Genomic DNA, 22789 nt, shown 5'->3' with positions numbered 1-22789 from the left:
CCATGACGAGGAAATACTCTGCCTTCCTCGAACGCTCTAGCCAGGTCAGCTCAGCCTCTACAGATGCAGTAGCTGTACCCCGACCCTCTGGGCAACATCCCTCCTTTCCTAATGGAAAGCGACCCAGTCTTACCTGCTCTCCTGCCAGCGGTACTCGGGCTGCTGCTCCACGCGGACCATCGGCTTCACCATCCCCCGCTCGGCTGTGCTGCAGGCAGACGACACCCTGTCGCTGTCCAGTCGAGTGGAGCTCTAGCCAAGGGGGAACACAGGTGCTTATCAACACCACACAGGCACCGGCTTCAGACCCAGCCGGCAGGTGGAGGCGTGGTGAGCGAGCGGGAGGAGCACAGCCGCACGCCCCCAGGGCACGCCCAGAACATACATCACTGAGGACTAATGAGGCACAGCCACGCCCTCCCCAGGCCAGCAGCTCGCTTCACAACACAGGCACACAGACCAGCACCAGGTTCTCCCAGAGCACAGGAGTCACAGGGACCTTATTCCAAAAAGTCTCTTAAGTCAGGACAGCGCTGACGGAATACGCACAACATGGAGAGCTAGGTCCTTTTGTGGCTCGTTAGTTTTAAGAAAGGATTTTAAAATCTGCTCATTGTAGCTCAACACCTAATAAAGAATTGAGTACAGAAACAGGTGTTTCTTGTCCTTAACCAACATGGGAGAAACGTGTATACAGCAGCCAGTGCCGTACATTTAACCCTGCCAACCAGTGCCCGTTCCTGACAACCACGACAGGCCAACAGGGTGAGTTCCCGCGTTAGGCAATGGCTCACAGAGAACCCCTGCACCGGGCTGCCTGTGCAGGTCTCATCGCTCCTCCAACTGCAGAGCTGAGCAGAAGATGAGCATCACCCTTGTCTTTCCACCGAGAGGAACCTGAGCCGTATGTATCTTCGCGTTTGTCTGCGTTTTCCGTAAATGAGAGCACTACCTTACAAAAAGTTACTTTCTATCACATCATAAACATCTAGCGATGTTTTTATGTTACAAAAGCGTATGTCTGTACGTTTTGTTGTCTAGTCATCAAATTAAACCAATCCTTTCTGTTGTTACACAATAATTACTTCCATAAGATACACTGATAGAAATAAAACTGGTCAGTGAACAGAAATACTTAGACTGCAAAAATTTTATTTTAAATGAATATTCAGGCGATAAATTATGGTTAAGTTTACCAGGTGTACCAGTTAATAATGCAGATTTTTTTCAATAGATGGAGTTACACATATGTTGATATATATGCAATTTGATATGTATGCTATTTTGTTGTAGTGACAGTAAGCTTCAAAACTTCATATGTCAAATTTGCTGAAGGTGTTAACATCATAGGTATTTTTACACTTAAAAATGTCGAATTTCGTGCCCCCCAAAAAAGAGCATTTGCGGGAAGTTTTAATTCATTACTTTATTTTGAAGTGCTACTGAATACTTCGGGAAGCTTATGGTGAACATGCTCCATCTCAAGATACTTGTGAACGCTGGTTTAAACGCTTTAAAGGTGGTGATTTCGATGTGAAAGACAAAAAATGTCCAGGTCAACCGAAAAAGTTTGAAGACCAACAATCACAAGCATTATTGGATGAAGATGCGTGTCAAACTGAAAAACAACTTGCAGAAAGATGAAACGTTGCTCAGCAAACAATTTCCAATCGTTTACAAGCAATGGGACAGATTTTAAAGGAAGGAAAATGGGTGCCACATCAACTGAACAAAAGACAAATGGAAAACCGAAGTCATCAGTAAAATGTTGCTTCAACGGCACGAAAGAAAGTCTTTTTTGCATCGAATTGTGACTGGCGATGAAAAGTGGATTTATTTTGAGAATCCCAAACACACAAAATCATAGGTTGATCCAGGTCAACCATCAACATCGACTGCAAGGCCAAATCGCTTCGGAAAGAAGACAATGCTCTGAGTTTGGTGGGATCAGGAAGGTGTGGTGTATTATGCGCTTCTAAAACCAGGTGAAACCATTAATTCTGATCATGAAACAACCAGAATGGGCCAGAAGACACGGCAAAGTAATTTTGCTTCATGATGACACACCACCACACACTTCAAAACCAGTTAAAGACACGTGAAAAGATCTTGCCTGGGAAGTATAAACCCACCCGCTGTATTCACCAGACCTTGCTTCCTCAGATTCCCACTTGTTCTGATTGATGGTACACGCACTTTCTGAGCAGCACTTCAAAACGTATGAAGAAGTAGAAAATTGGGTCCTGAATGGTTTGCCTCAAAACAAGAAAAGTTCTATTGGGACAGTCTCCACAAATTACCTGAAAGATGGGGAAATGTGTAGCTAGCGATGGACGTTACTTTGAATAAAGCACTTTTGATGTTTCTCTTGAAATTATTGTGTTTTCTTTGATTACAAAATCCGCCATTATTAACCGGTACACCTAGTATATGTTACCATATTATGGTACAATCCAGCTTGTTTTCAAATGATTTTCAAAGGAAATACTCACAAAAGAACAGCCAAAGGAAGTAGGACAGAAAGGATTGAGTATGTGTGTGTGTGTGTGGGGGGGGTAGGGATTTAAGTATGTTAAAATGTATACACACACACACACACACACAGACATGCATCAAGAGTTCAAAAAAGGAACCATCAATGTTATCAATAGCCAACTTAAAACTGTGAATGAACAGTTTTCATGCTTTTACTTTTTTCAATTTATGGTTTTCTATGTTGACTATACATTTTACAAAAAGCTACAATGTTTATAGTTGTATTTGGTCCCTGAGACTCACTCACACACCACACGCTGCCCTGAGCCCAGAAGCACAGAGGAGCTCACAAGCGAGAGCTCCTTCCAGAGCCTGCTGTCCACCCACAGACCAGGCAGGGCCAGGGAACGAAGGCTGCACGGCAACCGGCAGCAGCGGCTGGTGGTGCTGGGTGCGTGAGGAACAGGTCTTCAGGAAGGTCTGAGGACAGAGGGGAACCATGTGGACACACGGGTGGTCAGGGAGCAGCAGCCAGGCGCCTGCGTGCAGGGACGGAGCCGTGGCCAGCCCATGCTCGGCTGGAGGCAGCGGGCAGGTCCCGGGGAGCTGTGTAACCGGGTGAGGACTGCGCCATCTCTGGGATAAGAAAGGCCTGGGCCTTTGAACAAGGGGCAGTAACAAGACTTCACTTCCATTCGGGAAGCATGGGCCTGGCTGCGGGGAGGAGAGGGGCCCAGGCAGCACACGAGAGAGGCAGCTCCTGAGGAGCTATGTGTGCTGCTCTGTGACGACCGCGCGGGGTGGAAAAGGCGGACACGGGGACATTTCCCAGGTGGAGCCGAGAGAATGGCCGATGCTGGGTGTGGAGGCTGCGAGAAGGAAAAGCGCGAGGAGCGCTGGCCGCAGACTCCCGGCCAGCGCTGAGGAGGCCGGACAGGGAGAACCCAGTGCTGAGCTGAGTTAACCCTGAGATACATGTCCGCACCCCCTGGACAGGTCGACCAGCGGAGGTCAGGGCCAAGGTCAGACTCAGGGGTAATTAACACACAGCTGCTATTCTAACTCCACAACCACACCGGGTCACCCAGAGAACACGGATCGACAGAGCGAAGGGCTCCAGGTCTGATGCCCCCAAACTGTAGCTGTGAAGCCGGGGAGAAACCAACAGGTCAGCGTAAGGAGGAAGGAGAACCCGCGTGGGAAGGAACGGAGGGGGACACCCTGGCGGTGACCCAGCGAAGACAGATGGAAGCAGCAGACGGCAACCTGGAGGACCTCAGCGCCCGTGACAGACAGTCCCCGTGAGGGAGCAGGAGCCAATGAAAGCCGAGTAACGAAGAGAGGTCGGAGGAAGAGCTATTTCTCCAGAAAGCATGCTGTGAGCAGGAGCAGACAGCTGGGCAGGCGCCGGGGACAGCAGGCTTCTCCCCGATGCTGGTGAGAACGCCCCCGCCTGGAGACTGCTGTGTGCGGCCCCAGGACGCCCGAGCCTGGGCAGGGCCTGCGCTCTGCTTCACCCACAGGCCCCTGGAGGAGCCATCCCCTGCCAGCTCCCGCCTGAGCCTTCGGGAGACCTGCAAACCCCGTGGCTGCTGGGAGGCCCCAGGACGTCTGGCTGCCATGGAGACGACAGGGCGAGGTCCCACGGAGAGAACCTGAGATGACAGGGAGGTGGGAGGCCCAGCGGGCCCCGTGCCCTAGCACAGCCTGGCCACCAACAAACCCACTCGCTGAGCACGGCCACACAAGGAACCATCAGCAAGACCAGCAACTCGCTGCTCAGGTGCATCCAAACCACGTGCACGACTGTAAGCAGGAGCCTGCTGTTTCAGTCCAGAGTTTCGGGGTATCTGTTTCCCAGCAACAAATAACCAGAGTGAGAAGAGAAATAACTGATCACACAAGATAAGCCAAGTGCCGAGGAGGTAAGCTGACAGGTGGGAGCGAGGACCAAGGAGAGGGCTAAGGGGAGTGGGAGGCCATTATCTTCAGGATCACCTGACCGAGAAGGGCTGGGCACACACAGCACCGAAGAGAAAGCACAGCCCCCTCTGCTCAGGGAACACACAGCCTGCCCCCGGCCCCGCGTCGCTGAGAAATGCAGCCCACAGTTAGCTATGTGTCGCTGAGAGATAAACAGCCCACAGCTAGGACCCTGTGGAGTCTGCACAGCAGTGTATCGGGTCCACTACGGTAACTCACCCACGGTGCCTAGAACATTAAACCACCACGTCCTGTCAGACAAGATGCCATCACCTACCTTGCTTGTTGGCAACGCTGTTCCGCTGTGAATATCGCCTCCTAAGTCAAAAGTTGTCTCCTGAACAATTCTGCCAAGATAAACAGAAAACACAGAGAATGAAGACTCAAATGATCGGGCAGAGCCTCGTCCCAGTGACACAGAAGGAGCGGTTAGAGCAGGGGTGGGCAAACTTTTTGACTCGAGGGCCACAATGCGTTCTTAAACTGGACCGGAGGGCCGGAACAAAAGCATGGATGGAGTGTTTGTGTGAACTAATATAAATTCAAAGTAAACATCATTACATAAAAGGGTACGGTCTTTTTTTTTTTTTTAGTTTTATTCATTTCAAACGGGCCGGATCTGGCCCGCGGGCCGTAGTTTGCCCACGGCTGGGTTAGAGGAACGCCCAGCGCCGAGATCTTCAGGACGGCGCTTCCCAGCAACGAAGCTGCAGGATGAAAGTCGCGTCTTTGGGTGTGAAGAGAGCGGAGCCTGCAGAGGGGTCTCTGTGTGTCACATCCTAAAGCAACCTGGCTCCCCCTTTCCAGGCGGCCGGATGCGATGGCCTTCCCGTGACGTGACGCCCTCACACGAAAACAAAGCGAAACAAAACATTTCTACCGATTCTTACTAAACACTCTCAAGACAGTCTGTAAACCTACATTTAAGAACAGAAAACGGAAAGGAGCCCTAAAGAAAGAAGCAAGAGTCCCATCCCGTGAGCCTTGAGGCCGCAAACGGCACCGAAAGGAAGCAGCCGCCTCAGATGCCAGGAGCCGCCTGCTGAGGCCGTGTGATGACTTTTATGGGTCCTGCTGCTTAGGCTACAGAGAAAGAAATGGAGAAATTTGTGAACATGTCAGCAATCATGTTCGCCCTGTCCTTCGCCAGGACTCATCATGGACAAAGAATGGCGGGGCAGAGCCCACTGCTAGCCAACAGCAGCAACCAGGTCGATGACGCCGACACTGCAAGACCAACATGAAGAGACCCCAACGCTCACAGCCGCCCAAGTCTAGGCTCTGGGGGGGTTTGAGCAAAGGGAGGTCCGGGAGGGAGCAAGGAGGGAGGCGGCGCAGGAAACCAGCACAGCTGCTCCAGGCTCTGCTCCTGCACGGCTTTTTCTTCATGCACACCCGGCTGCTCTGAACAGCATGAGACCACACCCACTACCGTGTGAAATGCACACGCACACGCACACCCCACGGCTAAGCCTCCCCAAACAGGAGGCCTCCCTGTTTCCCAGCAGCAGCCCCGCTGCGAGTCCTCAGACAGGCGCTAGGTGGAGCTCAAGCATAAAAGACAGAGCCTTCCTTGAGGTCGTCCTGTCCCCTCAGTGACAGGAAAACGAACCTCAACACAAAACCTCCTTAGGGAGGATCTTACACAGACACCGTAATCCTCACAGAAGAGCGAAGCAAGTATTGTTTGAAAGGATCAAACAAATAACAACATATTTTAAAATAACTTAAAAACTAGCCACAACCCCGTGTTAGGATGAAGACCTTTCTTTCTTCTTCTTCCCTCTGAAACCAACCAAATAAACAAGAACTGGAACCACAGACCCACTTTGAGTTAAAAATTAAGACAAAATTAAAATCACGTGACCGATGCCTCGTTTGGAACGCCTCGGCATAATGGAGACACACTGTGCGCTTCTCAGAGGCAACGCGTCTCAGTGACTTACCCGGGTTTGTGTCTGGGGCCCTTGGCGGGCAGGCCCCCGTCCACGGGCCTCTTCCCCAGAGCGTGGTCCTGGCTGGGGTCTACGAACTTGAACACGTGCTGGGCCCCGAACTGCACACTCATCCCGCTCTGCAGCATGGTCGTCTCTGAGATGCGCTGCCCCTCCACGTAGGTCTCCGCGTCCATGCTTCTGGGCGTGACGGTGACCACGCCGTCCATGTTCGTGAGGTCGCAGTGATGGGGCTGAATTCCTGAGCCGAACAACTGAAACAGGAGGAAAAGTACACAGAACGTAAACACAGACTCGTAAAGCTGCGAGTCCCTGTGACGACGCATGGTCTAACAAGCTCTGGCGCTTTTCAGTGGGTTTCCATCGCAGCGTAAAGACAAGTAAACACTGTCAAACAACTGCACATTCCCTTTTAGCAGCCAGAGCCTGGATTTAGGGCAGGCTGTAACTCGCATTAAACAGCACATGGTCATTTCAAGGACTGCGAGAGTTAGTGGTCAGTCTATACAGATGTAAGATTACAAGCTCCTGTGTGTCTGTTCACTGCTGTGCTGAGGAGGAAAGGATGTCAGAGCTGAACCCAACATCGACAGCTGGCCGTCGTTACAACCAAGTCCACCTGGTGCAGCGATGCCCTGACTGCTCACTCACAGCCGCTGAGCTCGGGTTGCTAAGCGCCCGAGAACCACGCCCAGACGACACTTGCACTGCGAGTCCTGAAGGCCTGCGACCCCAGGTGTCGCCCGGTGATGGGCACCGTCTCCCGGAAGCAGGCCTGTAACACCACCGCCATCACTGGGGACAAGCAGCAGTCTCAGGAACGTCATGGCCACCCCACGTTTCTAGACGGGCAGTGTGGACAGAAGCGCACACTCTGCTCTTCTCACGCTGAGCAAAGAAAAGTGACCCCGAGTGAACAAGCTACTTACGCTTAAATACAGTCTTTCATGTTCACCCATTTATCCATTCGCTCCCACCTGCTACCTCCTACTGAAAGGTGAGAATCACAAAAGGCAGCTGAGAGCGGCCGTCCGACGCGCACCTGGATAGAGCTGTCGTCAAACTTGTCTGTCCCGACCTCAGTCACACTGAGCTGCAGGCGGTAGAGCTTGGGCTTGTCTCTGGAGTCAGATCCGTCTGTGAGAAGCAAGTAAAAGGTCACCTTAGAAGCGACACCACACTCCTTCCAAATTCACAGCATGTGACTTAACGGGACACAGAAAACGCAAACTAAACACATGAACACATCAGCTTCTGTTGAGTATCATTCAAGGTGCTAAACACTGTCATTCACACCGACATTTTCTCATCAGGTAACAAGCACTGTCTCCCCCTCCCCCCGCCCTGGGTTTTGTTAATGACTCTGGGGAGTGATCCTATCAGCCAGCGAAAGGTCATCACAGACCCAGGGCCTTCCCTGAGACCAGGTCCCTCTGGCAGTGAACCTGCCCTCTACCCGCACCAGCCACTTGGCTGTGGGCACGGCTGGACCCCTGAGGCAGGTCTTCCAAGTGCAGCCTCAGGGCTCGCCCAGACCTCCTGGACCAAATCCTTGGGGAGGAGACCCAAACCCGCGCCTTCTGAACCCTATCCCCAGGGGCTCCGCTCCAGGGAGCAGAGCTGCGGGAGGACAGAGGGCCCTGGCTTGCTGGTGTCACTCCACCCGCTATGATGTGTTGGAACTGTACACGTCCCTGCGCAGGACTTCCATGATGGAGGTGCTTGGGGAGAGCAGTGCCAGGCGGGCTGGTTTCTACGCAGGCGTGTTGCCTAGGGCACCTACTCGTTCCCTCCCCTATAGAATGGCACCAGTCTAAGACCTGCTCTGATTTCAGAGCTGCCAGCACAGGAGGGAACATGCCCCAAAGGACCAACAGGTCCCAAAAGAGGTGGCCGTGGAGGCAGCCCAGCCGGCATACATCCACTACAGCAGATTCCCAAAGTGGGCGCTACCGCCCCCTGGTGGGCGCTGCAGCGATCCAGGGGGGCGGTGATGGCCACAGGTGCATTTGTTTTAACTTTTTTTGTATTACCTTTCTATTCTGAGTTCAATAAATAGTTTCATAATTTCGAACTTCAATGTTTCTAATTTACACCTTTCTTTACTATATTTTACGAAAAAGGTAGAAACATTAATACATATATCCTTCTGTTTAATTGCTATTAAAATTTAAAAGAAATTAATTTCCAGGGGGCGCTGAGTAATATTTTTTCTGGAAAGGGGGCGGTAGGCCAAATAAGTTTGGGAACCACTGAACTACAGCCTCCCAGCAGCCCAGGAGCCGCGCGACCTACTGCACTAACGCCTGTGGCCTCAGGGCCTCTTACTAAGCCGCCAGCTACGATCTCTAGGCGCTGGCTCGGGGATGCCAGCGGGGAGGGCTTCTGGAGCTCAACATCTGAGTGCACACTGGTTTCAGGCTGTGGTGTGGTCTCAGCTCTTGGACACAAGACGCCGTGCCTACACCAGCTCTGTGCAAACCGTTGTGATGTTAGTGTGCACAGTAACACCCACAGTGACAGCCCATCTCGGAAGCAGAGCAGAGGTCTGACATCCAGGCAAGGCAGGAGACACTGGAGCAGCACCTGAGACCCAGGTCAAAGTGCGCTAGGAACCGGGCGTCTGTGCTTGCTCACGGCTGGGCCACCCTCATGACATGGTGGCAGCTCCAAGTTCTGATCCAAAAGGAGGCATCAGCACCACCTGGGCTTTCCCTGGACCGGCACCCCCTCCAGCCCCGCTGAGTCCAGCGCCCCCACACGGCTACGACCCTGCCTGCTGCAGACACCAGGTGCCGGGTCCCTGTCCCTCCCTCCTTCCCACGGCCTCGCCTCCCAGCTCTGAGCTCCCTGGGGGCTAGCTTTTCGGAGAAACCTCTCTATCCTGGTGCTCAGCAGTGTCCGGTCCACAGTATGCGTTTAATAAAGGTTTAATGTTAGCAATCAGTAATTATTAACTAAAAATAAAGAGACAGAATAATGCAATATGGTCACAGCAATTACAAAATAAAGAAAACAAAAGACGCAAATAACTGATCAAAACAATTATTTCAATACAAAGTGAAAAAAAAACAGAAGAACATAAAAAACGTGTCTATTTAGGGGAGAAAGAAAGACTCGTGATGTGCTTGCTCTTGAAGGGCATCGTGTGAGCTCACGGCCATCACCCCCTCTCCATGGCCACTTTCACATCAGCAGTGAGAGCTGCAGAGAAAGGGAACAAACCCCTTTCCCAGCCCCTCCTTTCTGACCACTTCAAAGTAACAACAGGAAACACCTCCGCAGACAGATTGCGAGCCACCTCCATGGTGGCCACGGACTCCGAGCTACGATGGTGTGTGTGTGCGTTCAGGGAGGGAGGAAGAGAGGGGGACGGAGGCACGGAAGCTCTGGTAGGTGCAACCTTTCCTCCTGCAACAGCACGGCCGGCCCCTTGCTCAAGGGTGACGACCCTCGCACAGCAGCCGCACACACTCCTCGCACTGAGTCCTCAGCGCCCCCCGCCCAGGCCCTCACACAGCAGCCACACACACTCCTCGCACCGAGTCCTCAGCACCCTCCCCCGCCCCCCACCCCCCCCCCCTCCCCGGCCCTCCACGCTGTCAGAGCCCCTTTTTCCAGTGGAAAACCCTCTAAGAGCCCTGCCACACAGAGCAGTGCTTGTTCCAGGACGTCTGAGATCTGCTCACTTTTAATTCTGTCTTAAGAATACGTGATATGTGCACGTGGTTCCCAATGCGAAGGGCACAGGCGGTGCCCAGTGAGTGCCCTCCCTCCACCCCCCTCTCCCAGAGCCAGGCTTCCTTCCACAAGCCGTTTCATGCATCTGTCATTCAATAGCTGGAAAAGGGTTCCTCTTTCTCCTTTTTGGGGGGCAGCAGAAACGTTAGAATATTATTTAGGATTGTCAAATGAAATACATGACATCCAGTCACATGTGCAATATCTGAGATAAACTTACACTAAAAAACTGATGTTTTACCCAAAATCCAAATTTATCTGGGTGTCAGAATCATTTGCCAACCTGAGGTCCCTGAGTCACTACCACACGTGCTGCGCCTTGTCTGTAACAGGAAGTCCTCTTTAGCGTGCTACCTACTAAGGGGGAGCCGTTCACGGGCAGACAGGAGCACGTGTGCAGGCACGTGTTCCACCCATGGCTCTGTCCTCAGGGCGTCCAGAGGAGCCTCTGGGAAGCAGTGTGTGGTGCGGAGTGTGGACGCGGGCGAAGAGCCTCCTGTGTGGCAGGCCCTGTGCTGGGTGTGGCAGGGGACCCGGGAGAAAGTGAGCAGAGCTCACATCTCAGTGAACCCACACAGCGGCGGCGCCACTCCCAAGGGCTGTGAGGCCACTGAAAGCATCTGCACGGGCAGCCCCCGGCTTCACTGGGAGCACATGACCCCTCGAGTGACGCTGGCGTGAGGAGCAGCGCACGCGGCCGAAGCTGCTGACACCCTCCATGCACGTGGTGCGAGCAGGGGAAGGAAAGTCCTGTCGCTCCATCACCTCAGAGTATGAAATTAACAAACACGTGGAATCATTCCAGAACCCTCATAAGATAACAAAAGCACGCCTGAGCCTCTGCTTTATGTATACAGAAATATCAAAATAGGTAAAAAGAATACCACCTGTTTATATTTTTAAAAAAACACACAACAAAACCCAAATTCCAAGTTTGGCTAATAGCTAATGAAAATCTGTATGATCAGTTTGGAGAAAATTAAACTAAAATAAGATGGTAAAAAGTAAATAAACTTCACAAAGCACAGAAAGTATTTGTTAGATTTAACACGTTAAAAATATCTACTCTAATAAAAAAGAAACATGCAAATTGACCATACCTTCACCACGCCCCAAGCCATGCCCACCAGCCAATCAGAGTGACTATATGCAAATCAACCCAACCAAGATGGCGGCTGGCAGCCATGGAGCTGGAGCAAGCAGGAGGCTTGGTTGCCCCAGCGATGGAGGAAGTAAAGCTTCCCGCCTGCCCTGGCCCGCTGTTGCCTCTGCTAAAGGCAACAAAGTTTCAATTATAAAAGATAAATAAATCCCAGATACCTGCTTCCAGCCAGCCTCCACTGGGAGCTTGGGTAGTTGGGGGCCGTGGCCAGCCTGCAAACAGCCATCAGCCCCTCACCCAGGCTGGCCAGGCACCCCAGGGGGGACCGCCACCCTGAAGGGGCTGTGGCCAGCCTGCAAACAGCCATCAGCCCCTCACCCAGGCTGGCCACACCCTCAAGGGGTGAGGGTCCCTGCTGGGGGGCTTGACCAGCCTGCAAACAGCCCTCAGCCCCTCACCCAGGCTGGCCAGGCACCCCAGCAGGACCCCCCTCCCTGAAGGGGGTGTGGCCAACCTGAAAATAGCCCTCAGCCCCTCACCCAGGCTGGCCAGGCACCCCAGCGGGACCCACACCCTGATCCGGGACACCCTTCAGGGCAAGCCAGCCAGCCCCCACCCATGCACCAGGCATATAATAAAAGGGTAATATGCAAATTGACCCTAACAGCAGAACGACTGGGAATGACTGGTCACTGACACACACTGACCACCAGGGGGCAGACGCTCAATGCAGGAGCTGCCCCTTGGTGGTCAGTGCGCTCCCACATGGGGGAGCTCTGCTCAGCCACAAGCCAGGCTGACGGCTGCCAGCACAGCAGTGATGGCGGGAGCCTCTCCCGCCTCCTCAGCAGCGCTAAGGATGTCCGACTGCAGCTTAGGCCTGGTCCCCGCTGGCAAGTGGACATCCCCCTAGGGCTCCTGGGCTACCAGAGGGATGTCTGACTGCCAGCTTAGCAGGCCTAAGCCAGCAGGTGGACATCCCCTAAGGAGTCCAGACTGTGAGAGGGCACAGGCCAGGCTGAGGAACCCCCCTCACCCGAGTGCACAAATTTTTGTGCACCGGGCCTCTAGTTTAAACTATAAAAGCAGATAAAAACAAAGTATTTCCATAAAACCAACAACTAGCTGTAGCATTTAAGATGACAAAGATGGAGATACTCAAAATCGGAGTAGCACGTTCTGGGGAGAAAGCACCGCTTGCCGACAAGAACAGATGAGGTCGCCCGAGAACAAGGAGCCCTGAGGACATCTCAGGCCTGGCAGTAACATGAGCTCCCATCGCACGGCTGACCTCCCCTGCAGCCTCCCAAGGAGTCTCGGACCTGAGACACTCCTCCCACCACCATCACTGCACCCCAAGGTCGCAGACGGTGCTGAACAAAGCACTCCTCCTGCCTGCTGCCTCTCTGTCTCTCTCACCCTGTCTCTTTCTCACTCTCACTATTCTCATTCTCTCCTTCCCCGTCCCTGCCTCTTCCCTCTTATTCTTGGGGGGATGGAGGGGAGAAGAATAGGAAAATCGCTCTCTCCCTTCTTTAAGTTCTCACTTAAGTCAGCCTAGTAAAGGAATTGGACATTTTTGCAAAATAAGTTCCCATTATTTTTAATGAATTCTGGATATGGAATGCTTATTAATGATAGTACATTAAGTGTCTTAAAATAAGTCAATCATACCAACTCCACACCAATACGCACACACACCAGGCTCTGTCAGCGCCCGAGCTGAGCAGCAGGAGCACAGCGTTACCTTCGTGAGCGTGAGAGCTGCAGTAGGCAAAGTGGTTCCTTCTCCCTGGGGTGCGCATGCAGAGGACCCAGGTGAAGGCAGCGCAGCGACAGAGGCCATGCGGGACATGGAGAGGGAGAGACAGGAGAGGTGAGCTGCAGTGAGACCGCTTGGCCGGGAGGAAAGCGTCCACCCCACCACCTTCAGGATGAGGACGGACGACAGGCCCAGGCAGGCTGTGTGTTAGAGACAACGGACTGTAAGGAGACACCGAGACGACAGGTGAGTCATAGGCAGGAGAGCAGGGAGGGAGGCCTGGAGTCCACGCCCTCCGCAGTCTTCTGTTGAAAGAACACAGTCAAACCCAAAGCAAAGCCTACAGGATTTTTGAGCCCCCATTTCTCCAAAAGACAGTGTCAGCTACACCCACACCTCACACACCTCAGGCATTCAGCCCAGCTGCGGACAGACCCAGTCTGATGACGTGTCCGGTGGAAATACGGTTCTCATCCATTCACAACAAGTCAACATGGATACATTACTTGCTTGGCAATGGAACACCTTCCACTTCATTCAGCATGCTGACTCTAAGAGTGAACACTTAGAGAGACAGCAGGGCTACTGAGAAGAACAAGGTTTCCGTGTAAGACCTTGCCCAGCACTCAGGTCTGCCACCACTTGCTCACCCTGACAGTGGTCGCCGATCTGAGCATCGGGCATTTGTCAGACAACAAGGCCACCCAACAGGAGGGACGTCGGACCAACGCACGCACGGGGACTCACCACACTGTATCACCAGCAACTCTTGGGTGTAATCACTCAACGGCAGGAGCAACCTCACTCACCTTGGAAACCCACTGCTCAGCCTAAAGCATTAGCTCGGTAAACGCTGACCAACGTAGCAGAAGGCCACGGACAAAGGACACATATTAATCGGCATGTAACGTGCTGTTGCCAATATTTGTTGAAAAGGAGCACAGAAGTAAAACTTATCTAGTCTCTACCACTTTCCCACACCTACAAAAATGTTATATATTCTCATCACCTGGGAGACTATACATAAGAAATAAGCAGTCAAAATAGCAATTCCTGCTAGAATGTAAGTTCCTGAAATCAGGGTTTAATCTGTTTGTCGGAGCGCTATCTCCAAGGCCAGACGATGACATATAATAAGGATTCAATAACTATTAGTCAAATCAGTCAATGAACGAATTCTCAGCCTGTCTCTGCTACCACTCAAATCAACTTTCCATTACTCATTTGAAAACTATTCTATGTTGACTGCTATTTATCAATTCTCTCTGAACTAATAATACTTCTAAATCCTCAAAATTTTTGGTTTGAAGAAAATAATCATTAATTTCTAGCATGTAATGCAAAACTTTAAAGAACAGACCCAATGCTCAAAGATCCTGACTAAAAAATGTTAAGTTCAGAAATAAATGGCCGTCTCACAGTTGCTAGCCACTGCCTCAGACTCCAGGCACCAACATGCGCACACACCCTACAGACACACTGATACCGGGACGTGTCCAAACCACAGCGAGCAAGTGACATTTAAACAAACTGTTCAGCCAGAGACTGAGGGGCGAAGTAACACTAACCTATTCCTCACAAACAGCTGATGGAGTAAAAACCCTCCAACATCATCAGCATAAACTAGGACCTGCAGCAAACTGCCACCGAGCGCCGACTGCCAGTCCCCGGCAAAGCAACACCACTTCTCCTGCATCGATGCAGCCTGCCGGGCCATCGTACCATGTCTCCCCAGCAGTCACAACCTTGCAAACAAACACACACTTAAGAATGAGAGGAGAGAATGACAGAACACCTGCCCAGAGAACCATGGGTTGCCTATGCATCTGGCTTGGTTTCCAGCTCCCTTTTTCTGTGATTGCTAACGGCCTGTAGTTAAACGCAGTCCTGGCGGGGAGGGAGCCACCGCCTGTCTCGCACAGCGCAGTATAACACAGGCCACACTAGTACTCGAACCACATCAACTCGGAATGATGTCGTTTAAGTCATAAACATGCCATGTGTATCACATATGCAAACATATATACTACATAGGGATATGTATGTAAAACGTTTAAGAACATCAATGTATTTCTCTACCTGATGGCTCACTTACAACAGCTTTGGCTTAAGAGAGCGCTATAAACAAGTATTTTAAGCCTAACAGGAAAATAAACTTGGTCTACTCTCATTTGAAACCAGACACCCTCCCTCTCACAATTTCTCCGCTGCACTGTTAAGTTTAAGGACATTCTTTTCAGACACTGTTCATACATCCAGCACCGCTGAGCCCACGCCTGAACCTGCCTGGGAGGAGCCCATCTCAGGCTGTCAGCTGGAGGAAGGACTTTGCAAGGTCATTTTGAACAAAAAAAATGTTAATGGAGATCAATTAAACCTTTCCTTTATTCTCTATTGCCACTATTTTAACTTTTTTTTCAATACCAACTTCTGCCTATGTGAACTTTATTTTTATGCATGAAAAGTACATATCTTAGGACCTTAAGGTTTTGAGTGTTTTTTAAGTAAATGTCATCTTATGAGGGTTTTTTAGAAAAATAAATGGTTTGAAACAGGTTGTCAGGCAAGAGAAAAACTCCTTTACAAAACGAACCGTTCTCTGCGCCTCACCTGGGCTCAGCTCCACGAGGTACGGCAGCTTCTCCGGCGGCAGTGCTGAGCCGTAGCCCGCCCCGTCAGCTCTCTCCTTGCCCTTCGTGGGCCGCCCGTCCAGGTGCTTCTTGGTTTTCCTGGGGACATAGTCTGGGGGCCTCCTCTTCAACTGGAAGACTAAAATCCCTGGAATAGAAGCAATGCCGGGTATGAACTAGATGCACGGGAGTGCTGCCGGCCAGGTGACCAAAGATGCTACCCAATGTCAACTCCCAAGGGCAAGCTGCGTGCACGCTTCCCAAGTATGTTCTACTCAACAGAGACAGTACAGTCTTCTGGATGTGCTCTGAGACTCCAGCAACCGAGCTGCAAAGGTGAATTCACACTATCCACTACCCAAGCACGTGGCATCCTTGAAAAGCACACATCAGTGTAAGAACGAATGAGTGTTCGTCTTGGTAAACAACCCTATGAGCAATAAATATATTCACACACACACGTGTAACACGCACACACACGTGTAACACGCACACACACTCTATACCCACAAATATCTGTTTAGTTGATCTGATTTTTATTTAGTTCAACTGACTTAACTCAGAATTCAAAAGAATTTAACTTTAATAAAGCTTACCTGTATACTGTCTAGAAAAAGTATTGAGAGAGTGTACTTTTAAAACTACCAGTCCACATTCAAGCACTGCCAGGGTTGACTGGCAGTAAACCTTTATGTATTTATTAATGCAAAGACCAGCTACACAGCAGGTAGCGTATCATGTGAACCGAGAGCAAGAAAACTTGTCCCATCAAGACACAGGGAACCCCTTCCCTGCTCTGGAACAATGAGAGCCAACGGCCTGCAGAGTGAAAAGCTTGGCTCATTTTTTAAATAACCAATTGCTGGACAACCTTTAGGGTGGCAGGTCGCTTTCCCTATTGGAACACATCTGCCAATCCACCCAGTCATCTGGCCGGCACCGCGGGACTCCACTGCTGACGGGACCATGACCTTCCACGCAGGCAGTGTGGGGGCCCAGCTTCTTTAAGACATGACACGCCTACTGGAGGGGGACAGTCTGTTCCAGGTCTGCACATGAGCCACTGAACGTGACCTCGAACAAGGGAACCAGGGAGGACAGAGAAAACCGCCCCACAAATAGCCCACAGGGAGCACAGCCGGGCTCCCCTACAGCCGAGCTCCCCTACAGCCGAGAGACTGAGCCAGCGGCTCAGCAGGTGCACACCCCCCTGCACTCACCGCGGTCGCTGGGCCACTCCCGGAAGATCTGTAAGGGGCACTCGTCATCGTCCAGGACCATTTCCTTAGCACCTTTATCATCAGAATGCTGGGCTCCAGGAGGGAGCATAACCTAAAACAAAGCCGTCCACTGTGACTGTCCCGCAGAAGCACATCACGGGCATTTAAAGGAAGAGTCATGGTTTGGGGGTCAACAGAGTCACTGTGAAAGCAAACTGGTCAAACTCTACCTGTGCAGGCCAAGTAACACCTGGAAGGACATACAGCGGAATGTGAATCGCTGCTCCCCCGATAGAACTGTGGGTGACCTTTATTCCCAACCTGCCTCCTTCCTTCCCTCACCCCGCACAGGAGCATGGGTAACTTGTGTAACGGGAGAGGGAATGCTCTCCTGTGGCTGTAACACATGGGTTTTCGGATTCTAAACTGCACAGGGGAAGGAATCAGCCCCGGGGCAAGTTCACTGGCAAGTTCTCGCTGGCACCACAGGGCGGCGCTGCCGCAGCCACTCACCCGGGCAATGCAGTAGTCCTTGGGGTTCTCCTTCTCCAGGCCATACTTCTCCAACGCCTCCGCCACCGCGAAGTCCGCAGGGTCCGTGGTGGACAGCAGGATGGTCTTGTAGGGGATATTTGGTCGTAAACTATCTGCATAAATCCTCAACGTTCCACCTGGAAAACATCAGACGTCTCTGAGCACAACTTCACTCCAGTACCAGGCAGCGGGCGTTTGCAGTCACTTAAGAAAAAAAAGGGCGCCCAAGTTCTCGCTGCAATGGAGGCCCACAGGGAACGGACGCAATTCCATCTTCATCTCCTATAGGGGGGCACACACGACCCAGTGACTCTGCCACAGCACGCGCCTGGCAGGGGGACAGCGCACTCCTGGCCTCTCCAGCCCCGCTGGTTTCAGGACGGGGAACAGACTCCTGCAAGGATAAGGGACGGAGCGAGGAGGAAGCGAGTAGACAGTCCTGCTGCTTCCTCCAGGGCTGTCCCGTGTCCTCACCTTCTGCTGTCACACAGCCATCCCCCCCCCCCCCCCCCATCGTCTCTACCTTCTCACCATCGATCTGAGACAAATTAAAAACCCGGATGAAGTTCATATGAACCCCACTGACGACACCAATGGGAAAAGACTGAGCTGGACGCCAGGAGACGCTGTTGCTTCAGAAGGGACCTGCCGCCAAGCACTGGGCCGGGGTGTACTCCCAGGACTCACACCAGCACCCTGTCCAGCTGTGAACTAACTTGGGAGGGAAAACCAACCAGGCAGAGCAACGCAGTATCCTGGGATCTTCGTTGTTGTTTGTATGTTTTTAATGGAATTCTACAGAGATCTACTTTGGTGTCACAGTGTGCGTTCTACTTATGGTCAAACTACCATGTGACAAGTTGACTCACAGTAAAAACACTAGGTCTTTAATGAAACCGCACTGTACTGGGCCACAGACCTGCTGGCCCAGGCTGTCAACACGTGTGACCACGAAAACCCACGCAGATCCCAGCCCCCACTGTCACTGAACAGGCGAGTGTGCTTGCCTGGCATCCAGGTGTGAGGAGGTGCTGGGGGAGGGTGACTAACACGGAAACAACAAATAACTGAAGACAGTGTCCATGCTGTGAGAAGCACAAGCCTGGCGGTGAGGAGAGCGACGGCGACCGCCCCAAGCCCGGGACTGGGAAAGGCCCCTGTGCAGGGTCCACGCTGGTCAGGAGCTCCGAGACCAGGCCTCAGAGCGGCAGCCTCCAGGGGTGTGCCACCACGTCCTCGCTCCACCGTGTCCACACCAGCTGCTCTGGATTTGAAGCCGAAGCTACGTTACAGCTTCCTGACCCCCGCCCCCCCCCCCCCCCCCCCCAGTTTACACGCTTCAGCAGCTCACCCTCATGTCCTGTGACACACAGAGCCCCTTTAGGTCTGGAACGTGGTTAGCACTCGGCAGGTGGTAATGAGCGTGCCTCTTGCCCTTTTAAAAAATTTTTACCACCTTCCTTTTCCTTTTTTTGTTAATCCTCGCCCGAGGCTATTTCTCCATCGATTTTTAGAGAGAGTGGAAGGGAGGGGGTGGGGAAGGAGGGAGGGAGAGACACATCGATTGGTTGGCCCTGCAGGGAACAGCGCTCTCTGTGAACAGAGCTCTTACACGGGAGCCCACACTGAGTCAGGACCAGACCCGACATGCACTTGTGAACAGGCCACGTCACCCGTTCACTCAACTTCGCAGGGCTCTGCTCCTAGAAGGGGTAATTACTAACTCGGTTCACAACAAGCGACGGGAAACCGGAAGCCTGACCTGAGTCAGGCCGCCCGTCCGAGCTGCGGAACTCCTGCATCCTCTTCTCCAGCTTCTGCTGCCGCCGCCGCTTCATGACCACCTCGGGGTTCGAGATGGTGCGGGTGAAGCTGGTTTCGGGCATGTCTTTGTAAACCTCAGCAGCCAGGCGAGAATTCTCACTGTAAGGAACAAGGACACCAACACCATTTAAACACTTCTGTGTCAGAAACTGTTACACTGTGACCATCAACACTGGAAGGGCAGCTGCGTGCGGGCTCACCGCGCAGCCACAGCCAATGTGGACAGAGTGCACTTTCTCAGTACAGACTGACAGACCGAACTAAACAAACTTACAGTTCAAATCCTATGGTGAGTTTATACCGTTAATTACTGTGTATTAACAAAGCTCAGGAAAAGGTCTCAATTATACATCTCAGCAATTTCCACCCATGTTACTCTAAAACAGACCAAATGAGTGACACAACAGCCCAACCCCAAGAAATAAGATGGACTATACATGTTTTAACAACTAAAAGGCTCACCAAGGTTCACTTTCTTGAAGCCAAGTTTTCAGAAGGGAATTGCCACAATGGTTCCTATGAGGGGTCAGCTGTACAGAGGGAGGCGCTGAACACTAAATATGAAGGGAACACTGACGTACTTGACTAAAGTTTGATGCTATTGAAGATGACATTCTCAATCATAAAAATAAATTTTTTAAAATATATTTTTATTGATTTCAGAGAGGAAAGGAGAAGGAGGGAGATAGAAACATCAATGATGAGGGAGAATCATGGATCGGCTGCCTTCTGCACACCCTACACTGGAGATTGAGCCCGAAACCTGGGCCTGTGCCCTGACCGGGAATTGAACCGTGACCTGGTTCATAGGTCGATGCTCAACCACTGAGCCACGCCGGTCGGGCATCAATCATAAAAATCATTTAATTAACAACCAGTCTTTGATTCCATCAAGCTGAGTGACTTAATTCATTTTAAGTAGCTAATTTTCTTAAAAATATTATATCATATCTCATAAACTAAATTGATAAAAAAACAAACCTTCACCAAGGTTCTAAACTCTTCTTTCCTTTGGTGCTGCCCACATATGAGCGATATATTTACAAGTCCTTTCGCATGTAGAACCACCTTAACAAAGCCTTGCTATGTGGTACCAGACTCAGGAGTTCCTCCGTGGGCAGCAATGCCTAGCAGGTCAGCACCGAAGCCCACGGTAACACACTGAACCCAGGCTGCAATTCCATGCTAAGTAAATGCAATTACTGACCAATGGCTGATGTCCTCAATACAGAACATGCAGAATCAATCAAAAGTGGGGGAAAAAGGCCTGAGGAAGTCATGGCAACAGAAGCATGAATAGAAGTGACTAATGAGCACGTCGACAGACATCACCTTGCTAATGATAAAGCAAACTCTACTGACTGAAGACGTTCTACACTGAGAGCGAGCATGCTCTGGCACCAGCAGTGCTGAGGGCACGAGGAGATGAGGGTGTGGGGGCTCCTGGGGGCGCACCTGGCAGCAAGCCCCCGAGCTGTCCCCAGCCATTCTTCCCCAGCAAACCCTAAGGGAACAACAAGAGGAGCCCCCACAGTTCTGGAGCAAGGAGAGTCACCGGAGCACTATTAATACCGAGAACCTGTGAACACCTACCAGCACCAAAAGAGCTGGTTCCATACGTTTTGGAAAAACGGTATGAGAGAATAGAGTATAACACTTAGATTACTTAAAATACACATATTTGTGACTACAGGTATATCTGTGAATAAATTTTTATGTGAACTATAAATCACACTCATTAGTGGGGAAACGTCATGTGGAAAGTTCTAGTTTTGAGACTGTGACTATATTCCATTTAAAAACTCTACATAAACACAGGAAGTGTGTGCATTTGTGGAACAGACACAAACTTTGGTCCTTGGCTCAGGTGACGGCAGGGACCCCTTCCCTCCTGGCAAGTCTACAGACGCCTAGTTTCCAAGTGAACTCCTCGACCTCAGTGGAGAAACGCAACACACAGACGACTGCGCGGTCGGCACAAGGCGAGCGAGTCTGAGCCCGGGCACAGCCGGGGGCGACCTGGACAGAGAGCTGACGAGGCGGCACGCCCACCCGGAGACCCACACGAGGGGAAGTCAGCTTCTCCCGACGTCGCTCTCTGTGCGAATGAGAGCGCAATGGCTCCCTGTTCCCTCGGCTCTGCGGTCAGAAGCCCACACTCCTGCGCAGGTCAGGAGGTCCAGGACGGGCTGGGTGGCAGGCGGAGGAATGGGAGTCAGTGCGCGCGGCCCTTTAAGGGACCGGGCTGCTCTCGCTGCCCGTGACAAGTCTGAGCGTGTGGTAAGCGTATGTGAGGTGCATAAGGAACCACCGTTGCCTAAAGGACCCCAAAAGCAGAAATAAAAGGAAGACCGGGTGCAGGTGAAGAGAAGACGCGGACAGCCATGGCCCACTGGAACGAACAGCACTGTGAACCGGCCGGCTTGCTCACCGAGCACTCAGTGAGCGACAGGTGCTGCCAGCAAACAGCTCCAGCAGAAGAGCCGCCGTTCGCCCACATTACCCTCTGACCGGACCGTCCGCGGCATTCAAACCCCTGGCTCAGAACACAAAGGAAGGCGCGTGTCTCCCACGTAACTCACACGTCTTCCCCTCGGAAAGGCCCGTCCTCTCTGTCGGGTGCCTGTCTCAGGGCCTCTTTTTCTCGCTTCTTTTTCTCCTTCTTTTCTTTCTTGGAGAGAGTCCGCTTGAAGTTCTGGATAACGCCTTCCTTTTCCTGCTTTTCAGGTCCATTGCTCTGAGCCTTCTGACAGAAGGGACATGATCACTACGCTGGCTACGACAGAACCACGTCAAGCTCTCCTGGGGCCAAGCCCGGCTCATCCACGCGCCATGGCACAGCCACCGGCCCGGGAGTGCGGGGGGAGTTCTCCAGTTCCGCTGGGCTGACCGTGCCGTGAGCACAGGCATCAACTCTTAATGAGTTACACGCCACTGTCTGTGCATCTCACTGTGTGTGAACTTTAGCACAACTCACAACTGCTAAGCCAACAAGCAGGCAAGTCCAGTAGGAAAACTGGGGTGAGAATCATGAAATCTGATTTTCAATAAATAAAAATCCAAATATTTTACATAGAGTAATTTGAATAAAAGAAACCTAATAAAAAATATAGAAATACCTAAGCATTAAGTCATTATCTACTTTACAGTGTTTCTAACTTCAAAAGAAGTAAAGCAGCTGTAATAAACTGGCTTTTAATAAAGCAAAGCTGTAAGAATAGTTTGATAAAAAACGTCCAATTTTTTTCTGGATCTTGTTAATCTGCTTGTTCATTCTGACTTTGTAGCATGGCCTGCCAGCGGGTCAGTGACCATTTCTATGCCATGTAACAGGGTAACAGGCAGGTCACCGAGGAAACGGAGCGGGACGGCGACGTCCTGGGAGCAGCCGCCTGCCCGGAGGAGGAGGGCGCGGGGCCTACCTTGGGAGGAGCGGCGTCGTTCTCGTTCTTCAGGACGAACCTGCCCTCGCGGTCGTCTTTATTCCAATTCAGCTGCACGACCAGGGGCTTCTCTTCCACATCCAATCTTCTTTCTTCTTCAGAACATGAAAGAGAAAAAGG

At 51.7% G+C, this 22789-nt stretch overlaps 1 protein-coding gene across 1 annotated transcript in view; it reads right to left on the bottom strand.

The window, feature by feature from the left end:
* The window catches only part of AFDN (afadin, adherens junction formation factor), a 95658-nt gene that overhangs the window by 42981 nt on the left and 29888 nt on the right, over positions 1 to 22789 (bottom strand). The window contains 11 exon segments of the mRNA XM_014449110.2: positions 134 to 252; positions 4736 to 4805; positions 6405 to 6667; positions 7456 to 7550; positions 13004 to 13048; positions 15629 to 15796; positions 16869 to 16980; positions 17382 to 17539; positions 19165 to 19325; positions 21809 to 21972; positions 22649 to 22764. Of these exon segments, the coding sequence (XP_014304596.2) occupies positions 134 to 252; positions 4736 to 4805; positions 6405 to 6667; positions 7456 to 7550; positions 13004 to 13048; positions 15629 to 15796; positions 16869 to 16980; positions 17382 to 17539; positions 19165 to 19325; positions 21809 to 21972; positions 22649 to 22764 (1471 nt within the window).

The sequence above is a fragment of the Myotis lucifugus genome, unplaced genomic scaffold (genome assembly GCF_000147115.1).
Source record: "Myotis lucifugus unplaced genomic scaffold, Myoluc2.0 scaffold_1025, whole genome shotgun sequence".
NCBI lineage: Eukaryota > Metazoa > Chordata > Mammalia > Chiroptera > Vespertilionidae > Myotis > Myotis lucifugus.
Note: the sequence above shows the minus strand (reverse complement) of the source record. Positions and strands in the feature narration are given on the sequence as shown.